Here is a 26,039-nt window from a genome sequence, read left to right as displayed (position 1 = left end):
AATCATAGAATTTCATACTCAGCTTGGATATTTATTTATTAAATTATTCAAAAACTTTTATTTATTTGATTTTCCCAATAACAAATGATTTATTTATTTAATTTTCTAAATTATTTAATTTTGTAAGAAATATTTCCCTCTCGCTCCCTTCCTGAGTCCAATATTTAGGGTTGCCAACTAGTTGGGTTGGGTTTTAGATAGATAGGAAATTTATTTATTTTTTACTTTATTAAATTAATTTAATTATATTGATTTAGTTTAATGAATTCTTCCGTAATTGCTTTATTTTTTCTCCCTCCCTAGAGCCTAAATTTTAGGGCTATCAACGAGTTGGGTCTTGTGTCGTGTCCGAATATTTTGTCTCAAAATTATTTATTGAATTTACTAAATTATATACTTTAATAAACAATCTCCTCCTCTCTCTCACTTTCTCTCTCTCTCTCTCCCTCTCCCTCTCCCTCCTCGAGTTAGATATTTACGACTATCAATGGGTTGGTTCTGGAATGCTTGGACCAGTCTTGCACCAATAATAAGTGAATATTTATTTATTTATTTATTATCCATAGATTTGTTTTTACTTAATTTACTGAATTCTATAATTAATTAATTAATTAATTTCCTAACAATAGGGTCTCGGTTGATTTCCCTTCCTTTAGCTATTCTTTCATTAATACAAGTTATTGATTTATTTATTTTACAAACTTAAGTAAATTGTTATTCATAGATTTCTATTTATTTAATTTACTAAAAAGTAACCCGAGCCTAATATTTAGAGCTCTCAATTGAATAGGTATCGATTGGGATTAAACCTTTTTTATTGGTCGGGCCACATTCAGGTCGGGCTTTGCCTTTATATCAATAGAACTAATTCATGCCCAAGTCTAAGCTCGGGCCATCCATCAGGCCTAGATTTTGATCCTGTGCCCAGCCATCATATAAAGCTCTAATTGCGAAAAGGAAATGTCTTATTTTCTTGCCTAAGTAATTAATTTCAAATATCAGTAGCAGAAGTAGTTTCTGACCATAATTACTCTCTGTATTAAAATTTGTGCCCAATGCTGGTTCTTTGAGATAATAGCTGCTATCGAAATCTCTCTCTCTCCCCCTAACCTAATATTTATAGCTATCAATTGGATAGGTGAGGAAGAGAAGATAGAAGAGTGGAGACTCTAAAGTTGTAGAAGAAACACAGGGGATTACGGGAAACATATTCAATCTATAATCGAGTCCAATATATGCTTTCCCCGTTTACCCCTTGCTTTGCAAGGCCATCAGCCATAGACTTAGCAGATCTCCCCACCCATTGTATTCTCACTGTCAAACTTCTTGTTAGAAACAAATAAATCAATAATTTTGTATCGATAGCTTGTTGATAACCATAAAACTTAGGCCCTTTAGAGGGAGAAAAAATTATGTTAACAAATAAAATTAATTTATTAAATTATCTAGGCTTGATGGTTGGACCAGGCTGACTTGGGATGGAATAAGTTTTGTTGATATGAAGGCAAATACCGGCCCAAATGCGACCCGACCAATGGAAAGGTTTAATCCCAACCGATACCTATTCTATTGATAGCCCCATTATACACAAATATGTAAGTTTAAATATATGTGGGCCGGGCCAGGCTTGAAGTATTAATCCCAAGCCCGACCCTAAAATTTGCAAAACTGATGTGGGCCCGGTCCCGGGCCGGGCTTGAACACAAAACCCAGGCCCAAGCCTAGAATTTCCGGGCTGGGCCGGGCTGAAAATTTGACAACCCTAAATATCTAACTCGAACAAGGGGAGAGAGAGAGAGAGAGAGAGAGAGAGATTAATAGTAAATAAATTAGTAAATTCAATAAATATTTTTTAACTTAATAACATATAAATGAGAAAGAAACAAAGATCATGGATAATAATTTACTTAATTTTGTCATAAATAAATGAATAATTATCCAAGCTACCCCACCCATTGAAAACCCTAAATATTGGACATGAAGTAGTAAGAAAGAGAAGGAGATAATTAAATAATCTAGTAAATTAAATGAACAAAATCTATTAACTTATTAAAAAAAGTATATAGTTAGGATAAGAGAGAATAGTTAGTAGTTTATTAATTGTATCATTGTAAATAGTTACATGTTTATTAAAAAGAGATTACTAGAAAGTGAGAGAGAAAGAAAGAATAAAAATTTCCTTTTCGCAATCCGAGCTTTATATGATGGCCAGGCATAGGCTCAAAATCTAGGCCTGTTGGTTGGCCCGAGCTTAGACTTGGGCATGAATTAGTTCTATTGATATAAAGGCAAAGCCGTGGCCCAACCAATAAAAAAGGTTTAATCCCAACCGATACCTATCCAAGTGAGAGCTCTAAATATTAGGCTCGGGAGGGGGGGGGAGAGAGAGAGAGAGAGAGAGAAATTACTAGTTAGTAAATTAAATAGATACAAATCTATGAATAACAATTTACTTCATTTTGTAAAATAAATAAATCAGTAACTTACATTAATGAAAGAAGTTAAGATCCATTTATTATTGGGAATTGGTTGAATCAAATAAATAAAAAACTTATGGATAATTATTATATTTATTAAAATAAGGAAATTATTCATTTGGTTTAGTAAAATAAATAAATAAAAGTTCATTTATTCATTTATTATTGGGACTCCACCTCACCAAACATATTGATTGCCCTAAATATAAGCTCTAGGGAGAGAGAAAAAACTGATCGATTTTTTAATTAAAGAATTCAGTAAATTAAGTGAATTTCTATGGATAGTAATTTACTTAATTTTGTAAATAGATAAATCAATAATTAACTTTAATAAAATAAATAAATATTGGTGCAAGACTAGTCCCAGCAACAAATAAAATAATCAAACAAAATTTTAGTTATTACTGGGACAAGATATGTACAGCCTATTTGACACCAAAACTAATTTCATTTTATAAAGGGAGAAAGAAACAAAAATAAAAGTTTCATAATTTAAATCATTAATTAGTTGAATAATTTAGCTAAGTAAATAAATAATAATTTACTCAATTTTAGTAAAATAAATAAATATCCAAACTATCTAGGTCTAAACCCAACCCATTGACAACCCTAAATATCTAACTCGAGGAGGGAGAGGGAGAGAGAGAGAGAAATTGTTAATAAAAGTAATAATTTAGTAAATTCATTAAATATTTTCTAACTTAATAACATAAATATATAAATAATTAGGAAAGAAAATGAGAGAAAAAATAATTTCCTAATGGATAATAATTTAATTAATTTCGTCAAATAAGAAAATGAATAATTTTAATTTAATAAAAGAGAAATAAATAAATAAATTTTTATTTATTATTGGGACAGAATAGGTATAGCCTATCCCACACTTGACCAAACATATTGATTGCCCTAAATATAAGTTCCATGGAGAGAGAAAAATAATTTGTTAGGATAATAATTGATTAATAAATTAATTAAATAATTCAGTAAACTAAGTAAATAGAAATCTATGGATAATAATTTACTTAATTTTGTAAATTGATAAATCAATATTTGACATTAACAAAATAAATAAATAAATATTCACTTATTATTGGTGCAAGACTAGTCCAAGCAATTGAGAAACAAACCCGAACCATTGACAACCATAAATATTGGTCAGAGCTTGAATTAAATAAATAATAATTTATGGAGAATAATTTATTTCCTATTCACAATCCGTGCATTATTTGATCGTCGGGCACGAGCTCAAAATCTAGGCCTGATGGTTGGTCCAGGCCTAGACTTGGAGTATTAATCCCAAGCCCGACCCTAAAATTTGCGGGACTGATGTGGGCCCGGGCCGGGCCTAAACACAAAACCAGGGCCCAAGCCTAGAATTTCCGGGCTAGGCCAGGCTGAAAATTTGACAACCCTAAATATCTTACTCGAGCAAGAGAGAGAGAGAGAGAGAGAGAGAGAGAGAGAGAGAGGGAGAGTTAATAAAAGTAAATAAAATAGTATATTCAATAAATATTTTTTAATTTAATAACATAAAAATGAGAAAGAAACAAAGATCATGGATAATAATTTACTTAATTTTGTCATAAATAAATGAATAATTATCCAAGCTACCCCACCCGTTGAAAACCCTAAATATTGGACATAAAGTCGTAAGAAAGAGAAGGAGATAATTAAATAATCTAGTAAATTAAATGAACAAAATCTATTAACTTATCAAAATAAGTATATAATTAGGCAACAAAATAAGAGAGAATAGTTAGTTGTTTATTAATGGTATCATTGTAAATAGCTACATGTTTATTAAAAAGAGATTACTAGAAAGTGAGAGAGAAAGAAAGAATAAAAATTTCCTTTTCGCATTTCGAGCTTTATATGATGGCAGGGCATAGGCTCAAAATCTAGGCCTGTTGGTTGGCCCGAGGTTAGACTTGGGCATGAATTAGTTCTATTGATATAAAGGCAAAGCCCGGCCTGAATGTGGCCCGACCAATAAAAAAGGTTTAATCCCAACCAATACCTATCCAATTGAGAGGTGTAAATATTAGGCCGGGAGGGGGGGGAGAGAGAGAGAGAGAGAGAAATTACTAGTTAGTAAATTAAATAAATACAAATCTATGAATAACAATTTACTTAATTTTGTAAAATAAATAAATCAATAACTTATATTAATGAAAGAAGTTAATATTCATTTATTATTGGGAATTGGTTGAATCAAATAAATAAAAATTTATGGATAATTATTATATTTATTAAAATAAAGAAATTATTAATTTGGTTTAGTAAAATAAATAATAAAAGTTCATTTATTATTGGGACTCCTACACCTCACCAAACATATTGATTTCCCTAAATATAAGCTCCATGGAGAGAAAAAAAATGATTAATTTATTAAGTAAAGAATTCATTAAATTAAGTGAATTTCTATGGATAATAATTTACTTAATTTTGTAAATAGATAAATCAATAATTAACTTTAATAAAATAAATAAACATTGGGGCAAGCCTAGTCCCAGCAATAAATAAAATAATGAAACAAAATTTCAGTTATTATTGGGACAAGACATGTATAGCTTATCTGACACCAAAACAAAAATAATTTTTTTATAATTTAAATCATTAATTAGTTTAATAATTTAGTTAAGTAAATAAATAATAATTTACTAAATTTTGGTAAAATAAATAAATATCCAAGCTATCTAGATCTAAACCCAACCCATTGACAACCCTAAATATCTAACTCGAGGAGGGAGAGGGAGAGGGAGAGGGAGAGAGAGAGAGAGAGAGAGAAAGAGAGAGAGAGAGAAATTGTTAATAAAAGTAATAATTTAGTAAATTCAATAAATATTTTCTAACTTAATAACATAAATATATAAATAATTAGGAGAAAAAATGAGAGAAAAAAAGAGAAACAATTAAATAATCTAGTAAATCAAATCAACAAAATCTTTTAACTTATTAAAATAAGGCAGAATAGTTGGCGGTTTATTAATGGCCAGCATTGGGCTCAATTTTTAACATAGAGTGAGAGTAATTATGGTCAGAAACCACTTCTGCTAGTTAGATACAGTAGCACAAACAATTGGAAAGTAATTATTTAAAAAAACTGATAAGCTCTAGAATAAAGGCAAAAATAACAAGCTAACTCACCTAGAGAGAGGGATTGCACGATTGAGGGAGGTTAGGCCAATGGTTCCCTTGTATGATGGATAAATAGTTACATGTTTATTAAAAAGAGATTACTAGAAAATGAGAGAAACAAAGAATAAAAATTTCCTTTTCGCAATTCATAATTACGATTCATTTATTGATATAAAGGGAAGGTCCAGCCTGAACGTGGCCCAACCAATAAAAAAGGTTTAATCCCAACCGATACCTATCCAATTGAGAGCTCTAAATATTAGGCTCGGGGAGAGAGAGAGAGAGAGAGAGAGAGAAAGAAAGAGAACATAAATAATGAGAGAGAATAAAGAATTTCCTCATTGATAATAATTTAATTAATTTTGTCAAATAAATAAGAAAACCCTAAATATTAGGCACGAAGTGGTAAAAAAGAGAGAAATAATTAATTTGGTCTAGTAAAATAAATAAATAAATAAATTTATTGATTGCCCTAAATATAAGTTTCGAGAAGTGAGAAAAATAATTTGTTAGGATAATAATTGATTAATTAATTAATTAATTAAAGAATTCAGTAAATTAAGTAAATAGAAATCGATGTATAATAATTTACTTAATTTTGTAAATAGATAAATCAATCAATAATTAACTTTAATAAAATAAATAAATAAATATTCACTTATTATTGGTGCAAGACTAGTCCAAGCAATCTAGAACCAAACACGAACCATTGACAACCGTAAATATTGGTCAAGCTTAAATAATAATTTATGGAGAGCAATTTATTTAATCTATTAAAACAAATAAATAAAGAAATAAAATTTCCCAAGCAATCTAGAACCAAACACGAACCATTGACAACCGTAAATATTGGTCAAGCTTAAATAATAATTTATGGAGAGCAATTTATTTAATCTATTAAAACAAATAAATAAAGAAATAAAATTTCAGTTATTATTGGGACAAGACAAGTACAGCCTATCTGACACCAAAACTAATCCATTTTATAAAGAGAGAGAGAAAGAAAAATAATTTGTTTATAATTTAAATCATTAATTAGTTGCATAATTTAGTTAAGTAAATAAATAATTTACTAACTATCTAGATCTAAACCCAACCCATTGACAACCCTAAATATCTAACTCGGAGAGGGAGAGGGAGAGAGGGAGAGAGAAATAGTGTCAATAAAAGTAATAATTTAGTCAATTCAATAAATATTTTTAACTTAATAACATAAATATATAAATAATTAGGAAAGAAAATGAGATAGAAAAAAAGAATTTCCTCATGGATAATCTAATTAATTTTGTCAAATAAATAAATGAATAATTTAAATTAATATAAATAAATATCCAAACTACCCCACCCATTGAAAACCCTAAATGTTGGACACGAAGCGATAAAAAAGAGAGAAATAATTAAATAATCGTAAATCGAATCAACAAAATCTTTTAACTTATTAAAATAAGACAAAATAGTTAGCGGCTTATTAATGGCATCATTGTAAATAGTTACATGTTCAAGAACAAATATGAAAGAGAGATTACTAGAAAATGAGAGAGAAATAAAGAATAAAAATTTCCTAACCACACTTTGGGCTTTAAATGAAGATCGGGCTTAGGCTCAAGATGTAGGCCTGATGGTCGACCCAGGCTTAGACTTAAGTTTGAATCTGTTTTGTTGATATAAAAGACAAAGCCCAATCCAAACCTAGTCGGCCCGTGAACAGGTTTAATCCCAACTGAGGCCTAACCTATTGATGGCCCTAAAATATTAGCTTCGGGAGAGATGGTGAAATAACTTATTAGTTAAATTAATTATTAATTACTTGAATAATTTAATAAATTAAATAAAAAGAAATCTATGGATAAAAAATTACTTAAATCTTATAAAAGAAATATGTCAATAATTTATTTAATAAAAGAAATAAATATTCATTTATTATTGACCACCGATTCAAATCAAATAATTAAAATTGTGTAATAATTTACTAAAATAAATAAATAAAATTTCATTTATTATTCGGATAGGATAGGTACAAGCTATCCCACACAAGACACAACTCGTTGATAGCCCTAAAATTTAGGCTCTAGGGAGAGAGAAAAATAATTCGTTAGTAAAATAAATTATTCATTAATTGAAGAATTCATTAAACTAAATCAATATAATTAAAATAATTTAAGAAAGTAAAAAATAAAAAAAAAAATTCCTATCTATCTAAAACCAAACCCAACTCATTGGCAACCCTAAATATTGGACTCAAGGTGGGAGCGAGAGGGAAATAATTTGTTAAAAAACAACTTGACGACAAAATGATAGAGTAGCAAAGAATAATAACTTCCTGGCTAGACTAGACACAAGATCTAGGCTCGATTGATGTGACATCGAACTTGGGCTTAAATATGTTCTGTTGATATAAGGATGAAGCCCAACTTGAACCTTTACCTGTGAATAGGTTTATTCCCAACCTAGACACTAACCTATTAATAAATTATAAATTAATTGAATAATAGAAATCTATGGACAATAATTTACTCAATTTTATAAAATAAATAAAAGTTATCTAGAACCAACCCAACCCATTGACAACCCTAAATATTAGACTCGGGGCAGAAAGAGAGGAAGGGAAATGATTTGTTAATAAAATTAAATAATTTAGTAAATTAAATAAAAAAAATAAAATCAGTACGCTCAAGATCTAGGCCCAATGGTCAGCTCGGGCTCAGACTTGGGCTTGAATACGTTCTGTTGATATAAAGGCTAAGCCCAAACTGAGCTTCGCTCGGCCCGTGAATAGGTTTAATCCCAACCGAGACCTAAGCTATTGATAGCACTAAATATTAGGCTTGGCAAGAGAAAGTGAAATACCTTATTAGTCAAAAAAATTATTAATTACTTGAATAAGTAAGTGAAATAAATAGAAATCTATGGATAATAATTTATTTATTTTTGTAAAACAAATAAATCAATAATTTTGTACCAATAGCTTGTTGACAACCCTAAAACTTAGGCTCTTTAGGGGGAGAAAAAATTTTGTTACTAAATAAAATTAATTTATTAAATTAAATAAATAAAATGTATAGATAACAACTTAATTAATTTAGTAAAATAATAAATGAATAAATAAGTATCCCAACTATCTAAATCCAAACCCGACCCATTGACAACCCTCAATATTGGACTTGGTGAGGGATAGAGGGGAATAATAAGTTAATAAAATTAAATAGTTTAGTAAATTAAATAAATAAAACTTTTCATTTACTAAATTAAATATATAAATAAATTGTCAAGAAAATGAGAGAGTAATAAAGAATATTAATTTCATGGTTGGGTTGAACTCAAGATCTAGGTCTGATGGTTGGGTCGGGCTCAAACTTAGGCTTGAAAATATTCTATTGATATAAAGACAAAGCCCAGCTACCCAACCCGTAAATAGGATTAATCCCAACTTGTTAATAAATTATTGACTTTGAATAAATTAGTAAATTAAATAAATACAAATCTATGGATAATAATTTACTTAATTTTGTCAAATAAATAAATGAATAATTTAATAAAATAAAATAAATAAATAACCAAGCTACCCAACTAATTGAAAACCCTAAATATTAGACCCGAAGTGGAAAGAAAGTTAGTTGTTTGTTAATGGCACCATTATAAATAGTTACACGTTCAACATCAAATATGAAAAAGATTAGAGAAACAAAGAATAAAAATTTCCTTATCACAATCTGACGTTTATATGATGGTCGGGCATAGACTTGGGCTCGAATAAGTTCTATTGATATAAAGGCAAAGCTCAACCCGAACATGGCCCAACCAAAGAAAAGGTTCCCTAAATATTAAGGCTATAAATAAAATTTGATTTATTATTGGGACGGGACAGGTACATGCTATCCCACCTAAACATATTGATTGCCCAAAATATCGGCTATGGGTGAGTGAATAATTTGTTAGGAAATTAATTAATTAATTAATCAAAGAATTCAATAAATTAAGTAATTAGAAATCTATGGATAATACTTTTGTCAAGCAAGAGGCCGCGAATGCAGGGGTCATTATTGGTGCAAGATTTGTCCAAGAATTCCGAAAGCAAACCCGAACCATTGACAACCATAAATATTGGTCACATGTTGAATTAAATAAATAAATAAATAATTTATTTATTATTGGGACAAGACCTGTATAGCATATCTGGCACTAGAATTAATCCATTGATGATAGCCTTAAAAAGGGGGGAGAGAGAGAGAGAGAGAGAGAGAGAATGTTCATAAATTAAATCATTAGTTTAGTTAAGTAAATAAATAAAATCTATCGATAATAATTTACTTAGGCAAGAAAATAAGACAGAACAGTTAGCGGTTTATTAATGGCATCATTAGGCTTGATGGTTGGCTTGGGCTTAGACTTGGGCTTGAATAAGTTCTGTTGATATAAAGGCAAAGCCTGGCCCAAACGTGATCCGACCAATGGAAAGGTTTAATCCCAACCGTTACCTATTTTTTCATAATTTAAATCATTATTTACTTGAATAATTTAGTTAAGTAAATAAATAATAATTTACTAAATTTTTGTAAAATAAATAAATATCCAAGCTATCTAGATCTAAACTAAACCCATTGACAACCCTAAATATCTAACTCGAGGAGGGAGAGGGAGAGAGAGAGAGAAATTGTTAATAAAAGTAATAATTTAGTAAATTCAATAAATTTTGTCAAATAAGTAAATGAATAATTTAATTTAATAAAAGAGAGAGAAATAATTAATTTGGTTTAGTAAAATAAATAAATAAAAGTTTCATTTATTAAAACATATTGTTTGCCCTAAATATAAGTTCCAAGGAAAGAGAAAAATAATTTGTTAGGATAATAATTGATTAATTAATTAATTAAAGAATTCGGTGAATTAAGTAAATAGAAATCTATGGATAATAATTTACTTAATTTTGTAAATAGATAAATCAATTAATAAATTAAATAAATAAATAAATATTCACTTATTATTGGTGCAAGACTAGTAGTCCAAGCAATCCAAAACCAAACCCGAACCGTTGACAACCGTAAATACTGGTCATAGCTTGAATTAAATAAATAAAGAGAGAAAATTAAGAGCTCTAAATATTAGGCTCGTGTTACTTTTTAGTAAATTAAATAAATAGAAATCTATGAATAACAATTTACTTAATAATTTTGTTAAATAAATAAATCAATAACTTATATTAATGAAAGAATAGCTAAAGGGAAATCAACCGAGACCCTGTTGTTAGGAAATTAATTAATTAATTAATTATAGAATTCAGTAAATTAAGTAAAAACAAATCTATGGATAATAAATAAATAAATAAATATTCAATTATTATTGGTGCAAGACTGGTCCAAGCATTCCAAAACCAACCCATTGACAGTCGTAATAATCTAACTCGAGGGAGAGAGAGAGAGAGAGAGAGAAGGAGAAGGAATTTGTTTATTAAAGTATATAATTTAGTAAATTCAATAAATATTTTTTAATAAATAATTAGGAGACAAAATATTCGGACAGGACACAAGACCCAACTCGTTGATAGCCCTAAAATTTAGGCTCTAGGGAGAGAAAAAATAAAAAAAATTATCGAAGAATTCATTAAACTAAATCAATATAATTAAATTAATTTAATAAAGTAAAAAATAAATAAATTGTTGGCTACCCTAAATATTGGACTTAGGAAGGGAGCGAGAGGAAAATAATTTTTTAAAAAATTAAATAATTTAGAAAAATAAATAAATAAATCATTTATTATTGGGAAAATCAAATAAATAAAAGTTTTTGAATAATTTAATAAATAAATACCCAAGCTGAGTATGAAATTCTATGATTGAATAAAGTTGAGGGCAAGGGATCAGGTTGCATAACCCCACCATGAGCAACCATGAGCAAGCATGTATATTATTGGAATCATAATGGTTCGATAGCATTATCTAATTAAATAAAAAGAAATTCTTGACCCTTAGTTGGGTGGCCATCACTAAAATCAATTATAAAAGAAAGTCTCATAACTAATGACAAGCATAAAACATAAACAGGACTCAATTAAACTATGGCCCTCAAATTAGGATTACTGATTTTGCATTTTAATTGAATAGGATTCAGTAGTTTTGTTTGGCTCCAGTAGCTCTAGCCAAGTTAAACTGAATGGTCCTAGGAGTGACTCAAAATGAGGGCAAGAGTGGAGAGGGGATTAGCTTTACAAGATGTGTTAAATATCTCAACTAGCAAGTCATTTTAAATAGAGAAAAGGTAGGGTTAACTCAAAAAGGAGCGACTAAACAGAAAAGGGTGAATGACTAAACTGAATGGTCCTAGGAGTGACTCAAAATGAGGGCAGGAGTGGAGAGGGGAAGCTTTACAAGATGTGTTAAATATCCCAACTAGCAAGTCATTTAAAATAGAGAAATGGTTGGGTTAACTCAAAAAAAAGTTCTTAAGTGATTTCTTCAGCTGACATTCTTTCTACTACATACCTCCTACCAGGATATTCAAATGACTCTTTGCATACAAGCTTCCTATGCACCTGAATAGCATCCTCCATGAAAGTCTGAAACCACCCCATAGCTTCTTCTCCAATCAGAAACACCTTCGCCATGTTGGCTTCCCTATTTTCAAACAGAACAATCCTTAGAGGTCTTCTTTGAACCTCATTCTTCTGAAATTTCCTTTCATCCATAACTCCACCTCCCCTCCCTTCTTTATATTTTTTTTTTATAAATAACAATCAGTATTTTATATTTCTATAAATTTATTATATGTGTATGCATTAAAAAGCATTTAACTTTTGAAAATGCATTTAAAATTTTCTTTATTTTATACATAATAAAGTGAATTTTGGATCAGATCAAAATCAGACCCAATGACAAACCTATTTTTCTCATAAAACCAACCAATCATCTTTTCATAATTGTCACTCCATCTTCTAAAGCTGGAACTATATTGAGGTTATAGAAATGCATAGAACAATTAATTCAGAACTTTCGATACCTAAATTACTAATAAAATACAACAAATAGGAGGTGTTTTCAAAGATGAAGGAAAAGTTATGGCTTTGTTTTCGAGGCCAATTGGTATAGGTGGCTCACTTAGAGTTGATACTGCAAGTAATGCAAAGGCCAAAAGAGCAAAATATTAGAAGATTAATTGTTGAAGATTACTCTAAGTTCGTTTCTAATTGGCTACAAAAAGGACTTATGTAAATCAAAAATTTTTTATTTATATTTAAGTGGCTGACTCATAATATGGAAGTGAGAAGTGCTAACTCTTTTGCTGCAGTACTTGCTAAAACGAGGGTGGCAGTAAGGTGAAACTGCTTTTGGTCTTTATTGTATGTTTGTGTTTTGAATCTGTTTTGTTGATATAAAGACAAAGCCCAATCCAAACCTAGTCGGCCCGTGAACAGCTTTAATCCCAACTAAGGCCTAACCTATTGATGGCCCTAAAATATTAGCCTTCGGGAGAGATGGTGAAATAACTTATTAGTTAAATTAATTATTAATTACTTGAATAATTTAGTAAATTAAACAAAAAGAAATCTATGGATAATAATTTACTTAATCTTATAAATTAAATACATCAATAATTTATTTAATAAAAGAAATAAATATTCATTTATTATTGACCACTGGTTCGAATCAAATAATTATAATTTTGTGTAATAATTTAGTAAAATAAATAAATTCGGATAGGACAGGTACAAGCTATCCCACACAAGACACAACTCGTTGATAGCCCTAAAATTTAGGTTCTAGGGAGAGAGAAAAATAATTCGTTAATAAAACAAATTATTCATTAATTGAAGAATTCATTAAACTAAATCAATATAATTAAATTAATTTAAGAAAGTAAACAATAAATAAATTTCATATCTATTTATTTATTTTTGTAAAACAAATAAATCAAAAATTTTGTATCGATAGCTTGTTGATAACCATAAAACTAAGGCCCTTTAGAGGGAGAAAAAAAATTGTTACTAAATAAAATTAATTTATTAAATTATCTAGGTTTGATGGTTGGACCGGGCTTAGACTTGGGCTGGAATAAGTTTTGTTGATATGAAGGCAAAGCCCGGCCCAAACGCGACCCAACCAATGGAAAGGTTTAATCCCAACCGATACCTATTATATTGATAGCCCCATATAATGTAAAATAACATGTATACATTATACACAAAATGTGTAAGTTTAAATATATGCGGACCGGACCAGGCTTGAAGTATTAATCCCAAGCCCGACCCTAAAATTTCCGAGACTGATGTGGACCCGGGCCCATGCCGGGCCTCAACACAAAACCCAGGCCCAAGCCTAGAATTTCCGGGTTGGGTAGGGCTGAAACTTTGACAACCCTAAATATCTAACTCGAGTAAGGGGAGAGAGAGAGAGAGAGAGAGAGAGAGAGTTTATAATAGTAAATAAATTAGTAAATTCAATAAATATTTTTTAACTTAATAACATAAGAATGAGAAAGAAACAAAGATCATGGATAATAATTTACTTAATTTTGTCATAAATAAATGAATAAATATCCAACCTACTCCACTCGTTGAAAACACTAAGTAAGAAAGAGAAGGAGATAATTAAATAATCTAGTAAATTAAATGAACAAAATCTATTAACTTATTAAAATAACTATATAATTGGGCAACAAAATAAGAGAGAATAGTTAGTTGTTTATTAATGGTATCATTGTAAATAGTTACATGTTTATTAAAAAGAGATTACTAGAAAGTGAGAGAGAAAGAAAGAATAAAAATTTCATTTTCGCAATCCGAGTTTTATATGATGGTCGGGCATAGGCTCAAAATCTAGGCCTGATGGTTGGCTCAAGCTTAGACTTGGGCATGAATTAGTTCTATTGATATAAAGGCAAATCCCGGCCTAAATGTGGCCCAACCAATAAAAAAGGTTTAATCCCAACCGATACCTATCCAATTGAGAGCTCTAAATATTAGGCTCGGGAGGTGGGGGGAGAGAGAGAGAGAGAGAGAGAGAGAAATTACTAGTTAGTGAATTAAATAAATACAAATCTATGAATAACAATTTACTTAATTTTGTAAAATAAATAAATTAGTAACTTATATTAATGGAAGAAGTTAATATTCATTTATTATTGGGAATTGGTTGAATCAAAGTGAATTTCTATGAATAATAATTTACTTAATTTTGTAAATAGACAAATCAATAATTAACTTTAATAATAATTGGGACAAGACATGTACAGCCTATCTGACACCAAAACTAATTCCATTTTATGAAGGGAGAGAGAAACAAAAATAACTTTTTCATAATTTAAATCATTAATTAGTTGAATAATTTAGTTGTTAAGTAAATAAATAATAATTTACTAAATTTTGGTAAAATAAATAAATATCCAAGCTATCTAGATCTAAACCCAACCCATTGACAACTCTAAATATCTAACTCATGAAACATGCACTAATATAGACCATGATTTGATGTTATATGCATAACTGAAATCTATAGGCCAAGACATAAGCCGATAGATGCATATGTTAATGAAGTAACAAAAGTTGATTAAGCAAGCCAAAAGAGCCAGGGTATGGCATTTGAATCATATCTACCTGACGAGCACGGCAAATGAGATCTAGATCATGTTTTTGAAGGAATTCAGTGACCTTGTCAGCTCCAAATGTATAAGATACACCTCTATCATTTTCTCCCCATCCTTGTATATCTTTATCAGGATCAGCCCATAGCAAATCACAGAGAAGTCCCTGATTGGGCACATCAACAGGGCGAGCAATATTCCGTATCTGATCCAAGTTCTTCAAGTCAGGGGACAATCCTCCATGCATGCAAAAGATCTTGTCATCAATAAGAGCAACCACTGGCAGGCAGTTGAAGCAATCTATAAATGTTTTCCAAAGGTGGACATTAAACCTTCTCTTGCACTCGTCATAAAACCCATATATTCGGTTGATGGAAGCACACTCATGGTTGCCCCGAACAAGGAAAAAGTTCTCCGGGTATTTAATTTTGTATGCAAGGAGAAGGCAAATGGTCTCTATGCTCTGCTTACCACGGTCCACACAATCCCCAAGGAAGAGATAATTTGCTGCAGGTGGGAGTCCACCATATTCAAAAAGCTGAAGAAGATCAGAATACTGACCATGGATATCTCCTGCCAAAGAGTCAAGTAGTTCAGCAATGGAGATTTCATTATTAAAGCAAATGAGTGGAGCTACACTTTTACTCCACACAAGATATTTGCAGTTTAACAGAAAATGTTGTAATTGAATTAGAGAACTTGGTAAATATGATAATTATCTTTATGCATTTGCATCGGCTGTGTAGACACATGGGTAGATGCCCAACAAAACAAACAACTTGCTCCTTCCGGTACTTAATAAAATTCAAAATATGGATGCCTTTGCTCCGAGATATTCATTACTCAATCGAAATCCACAATCATTTTTCTCAAATATCAATCAAAACAATCATAAAAGCATGTAGATAATGGGAGTTGTCATTTTTGTATCTAAGATAGCAGGCTTTGGAAAGGCAAACATATGCTGTTACCATGTGTTAGACAATGTCTGTTATAAAATCTGATTAATCTTAACACCTATGATGCGACACATAGGATGAAGTCAACAAAAAGATAAATGCTTAGATATGAATATTTGTCCGCTATTAGTTCTTTATTGGGTAAAAACCAACCTGGTGGAGTTTGTGGATGAGACACTGATCCTGAACATTACAGGAGTTGGTCCATGAGGGTCCCCCATGTTTCATTGATCTTGACTTGTTCAACACTTGATTGTTCTAAACATGTTCACCAAATAGTTTGGCTAAGGCAAACAACATCAGGGAAAGAAAGTTGGATGTGAGTGTGAATTCACATCCAATTAGTCTTCTTGGCTCTATGTTCCCTGCTCTTCCAAGCCATTTGAACGACTATCACCAATCTTGTAGTTCTTTCCATTGGCCCTTTACTCCCAATCTTTTCTTCTCTCTTTTGCCCTTCCATCTCCCTTTATTCTCCTTTACTTTCTTCTAAAGTTCATCATGGATCTTTCCATGCTACAAAATGGAGAAAATCTCATTTCATTTGAAGCTAAAACCTTTCCCTCCATCATATCTCTGACCCTAGTGACTCAATCTTTCAATGAGGGAGAGTAGTAGAGAGAGACGTAATTACATGACATTCAGATTTTCTGCTCACAGGCATCTGATCTAATACATCTCCAAAACTATGGGATAAGTTCCTTGGAATCTTGGACAGAATAAGCATTTTTTATGGTAAAGAAAAATTCATTAAAACAAAATGAAGACACAAAAATAGGTTGTAAGGAATTACCCACAAAGGACAAGAGAACCAACAAGCATCCTAAACTCCCCATCATGACCAATCAAATAAGAACTTACATAGACTAATGGCGGTATGGCACACATAATGGGTATGGCACACTTTGAAAACTATGACCCAAATATAAGAACTTACAAACAAGAAAAAACAAGGATTCTCTCAGACCTCTATCCAAAAACCATACTCCAGCCATCAGAATCGCCCTCATCAGGTATCAAAAATGTGTCTCCAAATATGGTTACCGGTGTCAACTAAACTCCTACCCCATTCTTTTTTTTTTTTTTTTGATAATTAACTCCCACCCATTCTTTTCAATTGACCCTCACATAGTGTTCTGTTTCTAAAACACCCCTCCTAAATATAACACTCCCAACACTTCCCTCATTTCAACTTGAGTTTCTTTACCAATGACTTTCTTCAGAATAAGCATTTTTTTAAGTGGTATATGATTATATTGCTGTAAAGCAGGGAAACTCCTACTTCATTTATAATGGAGTATTGAGATATATACTCAGATGAACAAAACAAAGAACAAAATGTACACAAGGCGACTTGCATCAAAGAGAGAGAGAGATGGAATCCCAGTTACATTGGATTGCTTAGCTGTAACCCCTGGAATTGCTGAGTCCCTCTTTGCCAGCAGATCAGGTATCACTCAGTCCTATGCATAACAACCACATGGAAGCTTTTGAGTCAAAGATCTGGCTGTAGCACTCTTTCCAGATAGCTTAAAAAAGAGCAAATGGTGTTACTTTATTTTAATTTTTGAGAAAGGATAACAAAAATTTTATTAAAAAAAAAAGGTAGTACATGAGAAGATGTACATCAGAGAAAAAGACATACACAAGGTGATGAGGACCAAATCGCGTTGAGTCTCTGCTGGCAATGACAGCTCGAACAATGTGAACCAAGGTCATCAAGTCGTATCTACAAGATCAAACACATCAAAGAGCCCGAGAGGATGACCCAGGCAAGGGGACTCTAACAGGCAAGTTAGTACCAAGCTGCCAAAGAGAACCAGAGCTAGTGGGCAGAGAATCAGAGCCGAGAGCTTAGTAAAGTAAGTGTATGTCCAATATGTCCAAAGGTGATAAGCCTTATCCACCCGTTGCTTACAAAGTACGCCCTCACAGAGTCATGGTGGCCCTTATCTGGTTCCTAGCAAAGCGGAAGGAGCCAAGTTTAACATTGCTAGGTGAGCATCGTGTCCGCAGACTTTCCAGGGGCACTCAGTGGTGCGAATGGATGAGGAGAGACATGCCCCATAGGCTGGATCCATCCTTAGGTAGGAGGCTGTTGAACAGAAACCCTGCTAGAAAGGCCAATTTATAACCCTGGCAGGAAATTTTTGGTAAGGGAGGAAAAAGGAATGTGTATATTCCGATAGGTAGAAGGTTAGAACTTAGAAGGGTGGGATGTTTTCTGAAAATCTTGATGAGCTTCCCAACTCTGCTGGGTAAGATAGATAAGGAATACATGCATGGAGGAACAGAAAAAAATAATAATGGGTCTCAAGAAACAAAGAATCCCATTCTCCACAAACTCTCTCAATGTTTTTAAACAGTGGTATTAAGGGCTAAGGAGAGTTCCTATGGCGTCTAGGAGTCAGGATGGATTATCTCTTACATAGAAAGTATTGAAATGGGCTATAGTGGCCACTGCCATTAAGATAGCTGATCCTCACTGCAGAGATCATCTGAGACCATTTGAAGCAAATAAAACTTTTTTCTTTCCAAATCCTGGTTTTGGCCTTCTAAAAGGGAAGTGCTAGTCATGGAGCTGAGAAATGCATTCTTTACCAAATAAATGCCTGGAAGTAACACGATTTTAAAGCCTTTCTTTCCAGATGTAAATTGTTTGCTTCCCTTTCGACCAGAGGTTGCTAGAGATTTTCACTTGAATCAGGGAGCTATATAGAGGTATTGTAGGTGTTGGATAGAGCACATTGATGCTCTGTGACCTCAAGATGGATATGATCAGGGTGTCTGGCAACAAAGCTATAACAATTCCTCAGTCAACTAGCTCAGTTCTGTTAAAAATTGTTATCACAAAATGCAATGCCCAATCATCTCTACCGAGACCAAATTTTTTTTTATATGACTGCTTAGACCTGATCAAATTTAATCATGCCTCAACATATAATATATAAGCAAATGAGTCTAATCTCTTTGGTAAGATTATGCATGTTATAGATGACATAGTAAGACAGAAGGCATTTATACTAATGAGTTCTATTTGCAAATTTCAGGTGCAAATATAATTATCATTTCCATTTTCAGGATTTGACATTGGAGAAAGTAATTTTGCTTTGTTATGGAGAACAAAAAAAGGAACCTCCTTCTAAAACCATTTCCAATAAGTTTCAGATTTATCGTGACACGATGCATTGCAATGTTTTGAGAAATTGGTGCAAAACTGCATCAAATTACTTGCAGAAAATAATGGATTTTTAGCTCCTATAAAGTGCTACAAGAAATGGTAAAGTGCAAAAGGCATCATCAGGCTGGCATAGAGATACAAATGTGGACAACCAGAAGCAACACCAAAAAAACTTAAAAATTATTTTCATTTGAGTCATAAATCACAGCCATAAAATCTAATAGACCATTCAGGTATTGAATGGTCTTTATATTTATTTATTTTAAAAGCCAATAGACCATTACTACTAATATAAACAGCAATAAAAGGTACTTGACAAGTTGACAAACCATTACAAAGGCATATAACACAAAAGAATCTACCAAACAAAATATAAACAAAGGAAGGCATTTTTAAAATAGGTGCATGCCTTTTGAAAAGGGCAATGCCATGGTACCCTATGTTTCAAATCCAGAACAATCATCCAACAAGCCAAATTCTCTGAAAACTGGACTCAACTTGATTCAGTTCAACAGAGACATATACCAATTATACTGGGTCAGCTATATTTATCATATCATAATTCCAGCCCATCCTAGGTCCCTATGCCAAACCATGAGTCATCAGGTCATTTCTCAGTTTTCACAACCTCGACCCATAGCTTTTGGCATTCTCCTAGTACCTGGATGACCATCAGCTCGCATCAAATAACTCCTTATTGGTGCTCTAGATGGTTTTTGAGAACATCTCCAAGCCACTTAGTCCGCTTCTCATATTTTGTGTAGAAGATGCTTTAGTTCAAGTTATTTTTATTAGCACTTGAATGTACAATGTCCTCATCTGAAATGGAATCATTTATGGTCATTAGGGAAAAGTTCATTGCTTGATATCTTGAAGCGATCACATCCCCATCTTGACTTAGAATCCAAAACAATAAAGAATGCAATGAAATCATTTTATTGCAGATGCCAAGCACACCAAGGTTCAAAGTGGTTTTCAGGGTCACTGATACTTTAAATAATAAGGGTTATGTGATTTTAATTGTTTTAAATATTAATAACTGATTAGACATGTCCACTGTCAAATTGTCAAACCAACAGACTTAAAAAAAAAAAAAGAGTATTGATAGAAATAAACTCTCTAGAAATTTTAAGTAGCATGTTGCTGATCAAAACTGAGGAAGGGGTAATTTGGCAGCTAAGGAATGAATTCAGGCACTTCAAACAGCTTTCTACAAATATGCTCATCCAAATAAGATGGATTAGAAGATCTGCAAACAGTATGGCAGATGGCCTAGCTAAACAAGGAATTCAGAGACAACCCATGTTTTGGGCTTATGTGAAAATTTGGGCTGCCTTTTTGGGTTTGCTGTTTTTTTTACAACCTCTAGTTGTATCTTTCTATTCTAAATTAATATTTCAATTTTTCTGTTGCTGATCAAAAAAACAAAAAAAAAAAAAAAAAATTGCTTATCATGTTACTTTGAACAGTGAAAGAAACAGGGCCTTTTACCTCTTCTGACCGCACTATATAGCCCTCCCCCCTCCCCCATAACAGAAATATTTTCCTTCGATTCAGTCCTAGATCCTAAACATCCTAAAGACCACCACTTTAGATTACATTCTATCATTTATGGGCAATAATTGGTGACAGTTGCTGCATTACATACTAATACGATTTTATGCCCATTACTCGCTGTCTCGGAATCAAAGCATCTACTGGCCAACGTAAAATAGAGTTACACATAGTACACCTTTACACATATCATAGAAAGATCATTCGCTATGATCTTTTACAATCTCAACCCAAAACCATAAACTGCATAAAAAAATGAATTCAAATTCAACGTTTACGCATTCAAGCTGCAGATCCTATAATAGTACTCACCCGAAGGAAGACTTCAAAATCCTATACCTCCTCGTCCATGTCCCGATACGATTCGATCAAACACGCAGCCCTCTCTTCCTCAGTCAAAGACTCTCCAACGTTTTTCAGCTCCGACGTCCTGGAAAGCAAGTTTCTGATTGTCACTCGCCCGATCTCCCTCCTTATTGAGAGGAACTGCAGAAACCAGCCGCCAAATCAAGAAAATAGACAAAACATCGAAGTAACCCACAAACAAGAAAGCTACTTGGGTTTTAGGGTTTTGAGGATTACTCACATAGGAATTCAAGCTGCGAAGCTCCACCTGAGTGAACTGGCTCTGGAGCCATGGATCGCCATTCGCAGGTAAGTCTGAGGAAATCGAGTGGTTTTGTTCTCTGCTTTCTCTTTTCTAAGAAGCACGATATCGAGCTCTTCTCTGAATGGAAAACACCAACTATTATATAGAAATTAATCGATGATCTCAGGTCGATTGATAAGGATTTAGACCGTTACAAAATCAATTTAAATGACAAGGCAAAGCCTATCAAAGATTGCAGAATAAATACCACGATTCTTACAACGGTATGTTTAAAATTCTAACAGAATTATTCATCGAGCGGTGGTGGCCTTCGAGAATTACCGTGTCCTTTGGGAATAAGCAGCCAGACAGAAAAAGAGAACGGAATGAGGAGAGGGAATTTTCAGAATGTCCAACGACTGTTCATTGGTCGGGCTTGGGCTTGGGTTTGGTCAAAATTCTAATGGGCCTGGCCAGAAGTCCGAGTCCGAGATAGTGTGAAGTTAGGATCAGAAGTGACCACATTGGCATTTCGACAAAAACACTAATATTAATGGGTGTTCAGCCGTTAGCTGAACAAACCCAGTTTAACCACCGCAAAAGGACAAATTTCAAAAACAGGGATTCTTTCAAAAGTTTTAAGGTCATTCGAACTCTCCCCTCCCCATCTCTTGTCCTCATCTTCTTCGAGCCCCAACCCGAGCATCCCGTTGGCCACTCACCACACACCGGCGCATTGGACTGTGGAACAGAGTGGTGAGAGGGAATTTTGAGAATGTCCGAACATAAAAGAGGGACTCTATCATAATACAAGGTATGATTTGAGAATTCAGAATATGACGAAAGTGTCCCTTACATAACTGTTTAATTTATATGACAAGTAGGGGTGTACATTCGGTTTGGTTCGGTTCAAACCGATGACCTAACCCACTATTTAGTTTGGTCATATCCCTCAACTGAACCGAACAAAACAGGGTTTAAACTGAACCAATCCACACCGTATTTAAAAAACAAAAGGACTGAGTTAGTAGAGAAAGGGAAAAATCAAACAAGAGTTAGTAATTAGTAAATACTAATTAGTAATTACTCTTTGATAGTTTGACTCCTAACCCAACTCGGCCACTCCAATGTGGTTGTCTTTTGTGTTTCCCACTTACTAGTTATTAGTAATTACTAAATACTAATTAGTAAAGTAGTAATTAATTTAAATTAGTGTTCTTATTTAGTATTGATACTAACAAAAATTCCGATTGGGCTCAATGCCTAAAGGGAGATTTAAGAAAAAGAGTAATATGTAAAACAATAATTAAATTAAGGGAAATTTCCTAATTAGTACCGTATACTTTGGGCCTAGTGTCACTTTGGTCCCCAAACTTTAAAACATGAATTCAATACCTGAACTTTCAAAATGTGCCAATCCAATACCTATCGTTAACCAACCCATTAAACAGTCGTTAAGTGGCATTTAAAAAGACATAAACACCCTTTGAGTGTCATCTAATTGTCTTTAGCAACCATCCAAACGTTGACGAAAAATGAATAGTCTCAAATCATTGTCTCTTATCTTCATGAAAGTTGGGGTCATGTCTTAGTGGGCATTACAGTGACTCCAACTTTCTTGAATAGAAGAGGCAAGGACTTGGCACTGTTCATTATTTTATCAACATTTGGATGGTTGATAAAGAGAATTAGATGACACACAAAGGGCATTTGTGTCTTTTTAAATGCCACTTAACGCATGGTTAATAGTAGGTACTGATTGGCAAGTTTTGAAAGTTCGGGTACCGAATTATTGTGTTTTAATGTTTAGGGAGTAAAATGACAATGGGACTAAAGTACAAGGTAGTAATCGAGAATTTTTCCTTAAATTAGTGAAACATAATACAATTAATATAAATAATTAATTATATAATATACAATTTTATATAGTGTAGTAGTTTGGTTTTTTGTTCGATTTTATTAAATTTTTAACACATCAAAAACCGAAACAAACCAATACTTGAATTAGCTTATTCAGCTTGGTTCAGTTCAGTTTTCGGTTTTTGATCCAAATTTGAGCACCCCACTTTCCAAGGGAGAGGATTAGAGGTGTAAATCAAGTTGTTCTGGGCCATAACAAGATTTTGGACCAGACCTACACACGGGCCGTGCTGGGCACAACACAATCATGTGGATCATGTTGGGTCGGGGGTTTCAAGCCCATAGGCCTACATGACACAGCCTAACAAGTAGCACAACCTACAAGCCCGCAATGGATCGAGTGTAGCCCATTCAAGAAACTAGCCATTGGGGCCATTGGGGCCCTTGGGGGACACCCCCCCCCAAACAACTATCAACTTTTTTTCAAGGGGCTTTTACAGACATACCACCTCAATCATTAACTATAAGCCTATAAATAGCTAGTTTGGGACAATAATGCCCCTTCAATAACTATATCCTATAATTATATATCAACTAGTTTGAGACATTTGGGGCATTTGGGTAAAGTGATAGATACTTTACAATAACCAAAATACCCCTCTCAACAACTGAAAAACTGCTAGTATTTAGGGTATTTTAGGCAATAGAATTATTTTCAATTCCTATAAATAACCCTATCCTCCACTATTCTCACCACACCAATTTAGCAATTCTTTTCTCAATTCTCATACTCACAATCTCATCTCATACAATCGCATACTGTCCTACACTTAGCAATTTAGGAGGCTTTGAGGCTTCAACTGTTAAAATCAAGTTGAGATTCTAAACTGGTAATCCGATCATGCAAGTAATTGCAATTAAATAAATTTTTATTTGTTAGAATTAAAAAAAATAAATGGTTGGCTCCTCCTCCTAGCCATTTGCCAAAAATGTAGGATTGGCTTTAACTTTAGTAGCAAGGGTAGCATTAGTCACTTGGATATACATTTGCTCTTCTATGAGAAACAAGAAAAAGACATCTACTTCAAAGATTATTTGTTAGATGTTAATGATAAATTACAAGACAAAGGAGGTCATGACACTACTACACTTGATGGAGCACATGATTAAAGTCATGGAGATGGAGTAATTTTTTCAATTTTATTTAAATTATTTGTTATTTTTCAACAATGTAATTTTTTATTTTCAATTTATAATTTTTATATTTTAAATGAAATAAAATTCCTATTTTTTTACAATTTGTTATCCATTTTGTATTTTGGTAAACATTTTTTTTTTCATTTCTTTGTTAGATTTTTTGTTTTTTCAATTTGTTCCCAAATGAAAGTTAAGTATTTTAGTTTTACTTAGCAAAAAAATAAAAATAAAAAAACAAAATGTCAAAATGACAACAAGAAAAATCAGTATGGGCCTTTCTGGCCCGATTCGGCCCAGGCACAAAGCCCGACCCATATTCCCAATTAGTACGACTTGTAGCTCGCTTGTCCCAAACCTGCACGGGCTCGAGTTGTGGATCGTGTTGGGCTAACCCCACAAATTATCCCAAGGGAGGGAAGCACGGTCCGGCTCGGCCCACAAGCCAGCATGACACAATCTACTCTTTGAGCGATCTACATGCGGACAGTGCCATGCTGGCCCAACATGACCCGATTTACACCTCTAGTTAGAGGATACTAAGCTTCATGCAACAATGTTGTTGTTTGCAACATACAATTTTGACCACAAATCTGTAATCATTTGTATCAAGACTTTTTCTTTCTAGTTTCAAGGGTCAATTCCAAAATTTTCACTATCCAATTCATTAACCATTGCATACCCAAAAAAAGAGTTGTTTGATCACTCAGTTTTTTTTTTTTTTAGGAAAAGGTGAAAACAACTTCGAAACCAAGCTTTTTGATCATTCAGTTTAATTTTATAGATTTCAACCCTTTAGGCATGAAGTTTGGAAGACGAAATTTAAGTAAAACACAACCCTTGATAAAGGGAACAAATTGAGATTATCATAAAACACTAAGACTAGATGCATAATACTAAACAAATCATAAGTGTCGTTAACTTGTTTAGGTTATCTACGCTTATCAGAACTTTGATTTTCAAGTTGCAAATGCGAACTTGCATATGTAAATTCACAACACATCCCCCACCACCACTAGGGGTGTTCACGGGTCGGGTTGGGTCGATTTCTTGGGATTTTCCCAACCGACCGGACCTGGTCGGGTTAGCTAAGGTGGGAACCGAAACCGACCCACTGACAGGCCAAACCGATCTAGTCGATTTGAGTCGATTGGGTCGATTTCGGTTGGTTTCGGTTTTGTTCCTGTACAAAGCCAAATAAAATCTGAATTAATTGATAATTTGATATTCAAGAGTCTAAGATAAATCTAAATTTAATTCAGGTAAAGAATAAAATCAATATATTCTTCATGTAAAAACAAGTGTCAATAATGGGCTTTCTAGAGTAAAAAACTAGGTAAATCTAGGTAGGTAAATCAATAAAATAAAAATTTATAAACCTTCTAAATTCTAATCTAGGTAAAAAACTAAAAAAGGGCACCTAATTGAATCCTAATTGTAATTGCCTAATGGACCTTCTAGAGTTCTAGTTCTAGTAGAAGTTTAAAAGTAGAAGACTAGTAAGAATTAGGAAACTA

At 32.6% G+C, this 26,039-nt stretch overlaps 1 protein-coding gene across 26 annotated transcripts in view; it reads right to left on the bottom strand.

Moving 5' to 3' along the window:
- Positions 1-26,039, bottom strand: part of LOC148865462 (serine/threonine-protein phosphatase PP1-like) — a 76,027-nt gene that overhangs the window by 48,820 nt on the left and 1,168 nt on the right. For 3 of the 26 annotated variants that reach the window (XR_016110492.1, XR_016110493.1, XR_016110496.1), the window contains 5 exons: positions 21,466-21,606; positions 21,192-21,365; positions 17,790-18,943; positions 17,536-17,607; positions 15,035-15,758 (listed from right to left, as the gene is read on the bottom strand). Coding sequence is in view for 5 of the 26 variants with exons in the window: in XM_088980210.1 (XP_088836336.1) it covers positions 15,199-15,432 (234 nt within the window). In the remaining 21 variants the exon portion in view is untranslated. Of the gene's footprint in view, positions 1-10,681; positions 12,224-15,034; positions 15,759-17,535; positions 17,674-17,789; positions 18,944-21,191; positions 21,366-21,465; positions 21,625-21,736; positions 21,993-26,039 lie in introns of those variants that run through there. The other 23 variants (XR_016110499.1, XR_016110498.1, XR_016110497.1 and 20 more) reach the window with 22 other exon arrangements.

The sequence above is a fragment of the Nelumbo lutea genome, chromosome 3 (assembly GCF_056320005.1).
Source record: "Nelumbo lutea isolate HS-2025 chromosome 3, American lotus-T2T, whole genome shotgun sequence".
In the NCBI taxonomy this organism is placed as follows: domain Eukaryota; kingdom Viridiplantae; phylum Streptophyta; class Magnoliopsida; order Proteales; family Nelumbonaceae; genus Nelumbo; species Nelumbo lutea.
Note: the sequence above shows the minus strand (reverse complement) of the source record. Positions and strands in the feature narration are given on the sequence as shown.